Source organism: Sceloporus undulatus, chromosome 2 (assembly GCF_019175285.1).
Source record: "Sceloporus undulatus isolate JIND9_A2432 ecotype Alabama chromosome 2, SceUnd_v1.1, whole genome shotgun sequence".
Lineage (NCBI taxonomy): Eukaryota > Metazoa > Chordata > Lepidosauria > Squamata > Phrynosomatidae > Sceloporus > Sceloporus undulatus.
Genome location: NC_056523.1, coordinates 12,441,996 through 12,449,104, shown reverse-complemented (window position 1 = coordinate 12,449,104; position 7,109 = coordinate 12,441,996). Strand labels below are relative to the sequence as shown.

Below are 7,109 nucleotides of genomic sequence, written 5' to 3'. Positions count from 1 at the left end.
GTAGCTTGATAAGGCTACTGTGAGTTGTCTGTTGGACACTTTAAGCTGCTGCCCTGTAATGGACTGTGGCTCTCATCATCCTAAGCTGGTTTGGAACAGAGTTGTGGTCCAACATACCTGGAGGACATCAGCTTGTGGGAAACTGTCACAAATGTTTTATTCGCCATTTAGATCTGAAACCTACTCTAACCTCCTACCAGAAGCACCCCTTCATGGTTAGAAGCAGCAACTCAAAAGCTCAGGCAAGGTTAAAGTTCAAGGTCTCAGGTTCACTATCTCACCTGTCAACCGAACACTCATCTTGAAGTCTCCATCAGGAATGGCATTGGAGGGCATGTCACCGGAAATTTCCACAGATCTGGCCCGACCCTCTGTCCCAAACAGAGAAAAAGAAGGTGAAGGATTTGCTTCTTGTTGCTCTAAACCACCCCCAACGGATTCTTCCAAAGAATTTAAGAATTATGAATTTGCTTCTTTGTTTTTGCCTTTAGCCTACTGAGACCACACCATGGAAGAAGCTGAAAAACAAGCCCCATTCAGCACCATAGTCAGACTTTCAAGTCTTGATGCTCTGGCTCAGAGATGCCATGAACCATACCTTGTGCCACTTGTGCCACAGGTTGGGTTCTCAGAAGCTGAGAAACTGAGTGGCACAAACAAAATGTTGCCTTCCTAGCCACCATGCTAACAGATAACTCCAGAAGACTCAAGTCAAAGAGAAAAGTCATGTGGTACTTGGAAAGGAAATCCCACCCTTCTCCCTGTCCTTCCAGAGTCATCATAGCTTCGGAGGTGGAAGGAATTCCTCACAATTCAACTTGGCTTTGGAATTAGGGATATATTTTGATTGTAGCAACTTTTTAAACAGCATGTACAGGTTGACTCCCATATCTGTGGAACAGTGTCTGTGGTTTCAATTACCCACAGCAGAAAAAATAAGGATACGTCCTATAGAGTGGCACTGGAAAATGCTTAGAGAGGTGTCCTCTCTATGAATTTCTAGGTTCCCCAATGCATCTCGATGTTGTGCTTGTACCAGAAATCCTTAATTTTAATAGAGTTCACTATTATCCACAGTTTTTGGTATCTGCAGTAAGTCCTAGACTCAGGCCCCACAAATATGGGGGTTGATTTGTAATCAAACATTTCTGTTCTATTCACAGGACCTTTTTTTGGAAAGCAAATATTGCCACATGATGTAGCAATATCTGTGAATTTGGACAGCTTCAAAAGGAGGTAAAATATATTCATGGATGCTATGGCCATTACAAGCTACTACTAAGAGTGGCTAGATAGATAGATAGATAGATAGATAGATAGATAGATAGAATCATAGAGTTGGAAGAGACCACAAGGCCCATCCAGTCCAATCCCCTGTCATGCAAGAACACTCAATTAAAGCACCGAGAGTTCCTGCATGGTAGGGGTTGGACTGGATGGCCTTTGTGGTCTCTTCCAACTCTAAGATTCTATTCTATTCTATTCTAATCTATCTATCTATCTATCTATCTATCTATCTATCTATCTATCTAGCCACCCTTACTAGTAGCATGTTTCTGAGAAACATATGATGGACGTTGAAGTTGTACTCAGTCCTACTGACTGGCTTCCCACCAGCTACTATGAACCACTGCACAAACAGAATGCTGGACTACTTAGATTTTTCTTCTAATTCAGCATGACTCTTCTTATGTTCTCTTATTCAGTCTTTTGGGTTTTAAAAGAAAGTTTGTTGCTTGCTGAGTGTGAGGAATGTAGAGGAATAATACTTGCAACACCAAGCCACAGTGTGCGTGAGTCACATTCAAATAATAAAGGCTTGCACGGTATCCCCCACCCTTGGGAATTCACTTCAGTTCTACTTATCCCCTACCTTTCATTACCTTCAGATCTACTTTCGTTTTCTCCTACCTTCGTTGTCCAAGGAGATGGTATATTCTTCCACTTGGACAGCTCCCTCTTTCTAAAAATAGAGAAGAAATCAATGAATTACAGGAAAAGAGATTCTGGACCAGCACACAAGGCTAAAAAGTGGGATTTTAACAGGATAAAAACTTCTTTGGCTGGTACTTATTACACAACATCATGCCAGTCCTGCTGCTGTCTTCAATTCCATCTGTTACTGTAGTACACTTTTTCATTGACAGGCCAAACCTCTCAATAGGCTTTCATTCTATTATTATTATTGTTGTTGTTGTTGTTGTTGTTGTTGTTTTTCCATGGCTGCTTTCATGTGATAGGTTCCTTCCACTGCTCAGGCAGTCATGTAGTGTGAGAGGGCACGATTCTGCTCCTCTCCACTTCCCTGTTGCAGTAATTGCAATAGCCAACACCTTCCCAAAGTCAGCTGCTGCGTGCATATTTACTCAGCACCAAGCTTGAGGAGGCAGTGTGCAGCCGAGTTCCCTTCCTCCAGAAGCACAGGACTGCTGTGTGAATGTGCACACAAAAGCTTGACACATTTGGAAAGTGAAAGAAGAGAAATAATTGTCACTGACATCTACCTGAAGCTGGCTGCTGTGTGCCCATCCACACTGCACCCAGTTTCAAGAGGTGGTTGGCAGCCGCAATCACTCATTCCCGCCCTTTCTCTCGGAAGGTTGCATTTGACAGTCTAGAAAGCATATCACATGACCATGGATCACCAAAGCACTATCATGGGGGAAAGTGTGATCTGAAATGATGCCAAACTAGTATGCTTCCATTCTTAAACTAGTGTAATTGTGGTGGGACAGCAGGTTGGTGCAATAAAGTCCTCTGACTAAACTTCTTGACAATAAGAGCTGTTTGACAATGCAAGAGTGTGATGGATGTTCGGAGGTTTAGAATCTCTGTTTAGAGAGCCACCTCTCCAAGGTGCTTTAGCTGTAGATTCCTGGATTAGCAGGGGGTTAGATTTTGGGGTCCTTTCCCATTTTATAGCCACAGCAATAGCAAGTACATTTCTATACCACTTATCAGTGCACCTAAGCACTCCTTATGGAGTTTACAATGTGTAAGCTAATTGCCCCCAACAAACTGGGTATTCATTTTAACAGCCTACGGAAGGATATCAGGTTGAGTTGACCCTGAGACCCTGGCTGGTATTGAACTCACAACCTTTGTGAGTGAGTGGCTGCAGTACAGGCATTTAACCACTGAAAGAGGTGGGGGACATATAGGCAGGAGCATCACTAGGAGGATGTGGGGGTACAGACTGCACTGGGTGACACCTCAGAGGAGGCGACACCTGTTCAGGCCCTCTGTCCACTGTGAGGGTGGGTGCAAAGCTTTTGCCACCCGGAAGCCCCTCCCAGGTCTGGTGGGGCTGCTGGCCAGCTGGGAAAGGAAGGTGCCATCAGCGTTGGCAGCAGTGGTGCCATGGATTTCCCCTCTTCTTGCTGTCATTGCCTCCCTTTTCTGCCTGGCTACTGCCAGGCAGCAGTAGCAGATCACTGCAGCCACTAGCACCCACTTTCTTCTCCAGTACTTTGCCTCCCTCATCTGAGAGAGCCACAACTGTGGAGAAGCTGGAATGGGCAGGAACTGGCAGGTGCGTTGAGGTTGGAACTGCAATGCCTACCCTTTCTTCTCCACAGCCATAGCTTTCTCAGCTGAGGGCACCAAAGCAGCGGAGAAGAAGGAGTGAGCACACACCCATTCCTGCTTTTCCATGGCTATGATTCTCTTGGCTGAGAAAGCCAAGACAACTGAGAGAGAGCAGGTGCTCACCCATTCCAGCTTCTCCAGAGCTGTGGCTCTCTCAGCCCAGGGAGGCAAGACAGTGGATAAGAAGGGGCAAGTGTCATAAACACTGGTCAGTATAAGTGCTCAAGGAAGCAAGCAGGCAATGTTGAATGGTCAGTCCAGTCCAGGCAGCCATGGGTTATCTGAATGGGATGCAAGGAAAATCACAGGGGTTGTCATTAGCCAGTCCAAATGGTGGGGGACAGGTGAGCAAACCAGCTCAAAGAATTAGACCATGCATAATCACATTCATATATCCTCCAACATTTCACAGATGTAAACAGGGATATGTGTGGCCAAACAACATCAGAGTGTGGCCAAGAAAGCAAATGGTATTAATTAAGAAGAAGAGACAAGCTAGGAAAGGATGCAGCAGTTTGCTTTTGCTCAGAGCCAGCGTGGTGTAGTGGTTTGAGTGTTGGACTACCACTCTGGAGACCAGGGTTCAATTCCCAACTCAGCCATGAAACCCAAGTTACACTCTCTCAGCCACAGAGGAAGGCAATGGCAAACTTCCTCTGAAGAAAACCCCATGGTAGATTTGCCTTAGGGTCGCCATAAGTTGGAAATAACCTAAAGGCACACAACAACAACAACAACAACAACAACAACAACAACAACAAACTGGGAAGGGCAAGATTCTTCCCCTCTTCTCCTCTCCTTCCTTTCTGGGTTAACTGAATGCAGACAGTTTGCAGCAACTTAGGTAAGCTAAGGACAAAGTGGGAAAGTAGAAGGAGGCAAAAAAAGCTGGGACAGTTTAAAATCAGCTGAAAAAGTGAGACAACAGAGGATTAATTGGGACTGCTCCTGCCAGTTTGGGACATTTGGAGGGCATGCATTCATATTCAACATTCCTTCCAATCACCTCAGAATGGAATACAGTGCACCCACGCTGTATGTGGGAGCAAGCATACGCTGAAGCCGCACAGCAATAGAACGAATGCACCACTCCACACTGCGAGCACATGCCCCATTGTTTGCAATGGGGCGCAAGCATATGTGGAATTTCCCTTACATGGGGGGATCTGGAAAGGATCCCCTGTGTAAGGGAAGGACACTCTTCCTCCCTACTTTATCTTCACGACAACCACCTTGTGAGGGAGGCTGGGCTGAGAGTAGATGAGTCTTAATGCTGAGTAGGGACCTGAACCAGGAGGCAGCAGGTCACACTGAAACATGCCATCCAGTACATGCCATCCAGTAACTGGGAAAAGACTCCTACCTCAACCCGTAGTTTCTTGGAAACTTTGTCTCCTGTCCCCCAGCCACCAACAGCAACAACAGTGATGGGGATATCGCTCGCTCCCATAGGGACCAAAACAAAGGGCACTGGGACTGCAGAGTTGCCAGGGACTTCCACCCGTTGCTTCCGCTCCGGACCCACTGTGGCTGGAGAGCAGATGCCCTCAGCTGGCTCCAGATACACCAAGGCCTAAACAGGAGGAGAAAGGCAGGGAGAGAAAGTGAATTCAAGACTATATTAAGATTATATTATTAATAATAATAATAATAATAATAATAATAATAATAATAATAATTTAATTTAGATTCTCAACTTTGAAATTGGGTTAACATACAGATTCATCAGCTTTGTCAATTAATCAACTAATTAATCTGTGAGGCCAAAGCGTAAGTAACCTGTACAATAGAGTTATAATCCCAGAGTTTAGGAAAAGTGAATTTTGGGGGGGCTACATTTCTCAGAATCCCCCAAACAGTATGACTTGGCATTTCCTAAGAAACTACGAGAGGCCGTCCATTTTCCACTCAAAAGGAACACGAGTGGATGCTTCTCCACTATATACAGTCCTACCACTTGGGCTGCATCTGCACTGCAGACTTTCTTTTTTACAAAAAACAATTTCAATACAGTGGACCCTTGGTATCTGCTGGGGTTTGGTTCCAGGATCCTCCATAGATAACAAAATCCATGGATGCTCGTGTCTCTTTAAATACAATGGAATAGCAAAATGGTGTCCCTTATATAAAATGGAGAATCAAGGCTTGCTATTTGGAATTTATACTTTTTAAAAATATTTTCAAGCCATGGATGCTTGAATCCATGAATAAAAAGTCTGTGGATATGGAGGGCTGATTTTACAACCCAAGGCTGACTCTGCACTGCAGAAATAATGCAGTTTGACAGCCCTTTAAGCGCCATGCCTCAATGTTACAGAATTCTGGGATCTGTAGTTTTTTGTGGCACCAGAACTCTTTGACAGAGAAAGTTAAATATCTCACAAAACTACAGACCCCAGAATTCCACAGCATTGAGCCATGGCAGTTACTGCATAATTTCTTCAGTGCAGAGTCAGACTTGGGCTGTATTGAAAAAAAGAGAGAGAGAGAAAGAGAAAGCCCACACAGAACTGCAAATACATTAAACACTCCAGCAATTTCTATTGTCCTACCCACCACTGGAAATAACTGAATTAAAAAGCAGAATCCCTAAAAATCTTATTAAAGCTTAGAAAAATGGATTAAAAAATCCACTTGGGATTGTAAATGATATCTGTTTCAGGATTACTTTTATTTTTGGTTTCCAGTGACTTGAAGTGGGGGGGGGGCATTCATGTGCTTTGTTGATTAAACTGTACATGTCTAGTTGCCTCCATTGGGTGTCGAAAATCCAGGACTGGGTGTCCATTTAGACACATAACTACAGTATCACTTTTTAAATGCATTGCAATATGGCCAGCTGAAAGGCACCAGATCCCATCTGATCTTGGAAGTTAGGGAAGGTCAGCCCTGGTTAGTACTTGGATAGGAGTACTAGCCAAGGAATACCAGATGCTGTAGGCTATATTTCAGAGAAAGGAAAAGGCAAAATCACCTCTGAGTTTTCCTTGTCTAAAAAATCCTAGGAAATTCATGGTATTGCCATAAGTCAACAGGCAATTGGAAGGAACATGTACACATGGAAGGCACATGTACTGGTTGTCATAGTCCAAAAAAAAGTAACTTCCCCAAGCTCTCTTTCTCAAATAGATTATGATTGAAGCAGGAAAAGAACCACTGAAAAGGGAACAACAGTGTGTCTGTTCCACTTACACTGACTGGCTGAGAGTGGTAGTTGTAGAGAACTGGGCGAAGCTCTATCTGTTCAAATCGTTTCACTGAGTATGGAAGCCTCAGAGAGATGTGGAAATCCTGGAAGACTGTAATCTGGAGTGGTTCTGACACACAGATTCCTGAGAGTTTGAGAATAAATAAAAATCAGTGCAAAGAAACGGGAGAAGGAGGGATTTGGGACTGCCAGCAAAATGTTTTGGGATGCTGTTTATCTGTTGTTGTTCCTCGCCTCAATCCATGGGGAGAAGCGAGTAAGAAATGATGATGATGATGATGATGATGATGATGATGATGATGATGATGATGAT

The 7,109-nt window shown here is 44.1% G+C and overlaps 1 protein-coding gene across 1 annotated transcript in view; it reads right to left on the bottom strand.

Moving 5' to 3' along the window:
- Window positions 1-7,109, bottom strand: part of LOC121921798 (complement C4-like) — a 98,258-nt gene that overhangs the window by 38,089 nt on the left and 53,060 nt on the right. The window contains exons 20-23 of the mRNA XM_042450346.1: window positions 6,781-6,920; window positions 4,952-5,161; window positions 1,912-1,963; window positions 282-371 (exon numbers count right to left, since the gene is read on the bottom strand). Coding sequence (XP_042306280.1) covers window positions 282-371; window positions 1,912-1,963; window positions 4,952-5,161; window positions 6,781-6,920 — 492 coding nt within the window. The remainder of the gene's footprint in view (window positions 1-281; window positions 372-1,911; window positions 1,964-4,951; window positions 5,162-6,780; window positions 6,921-7,109) is intronic.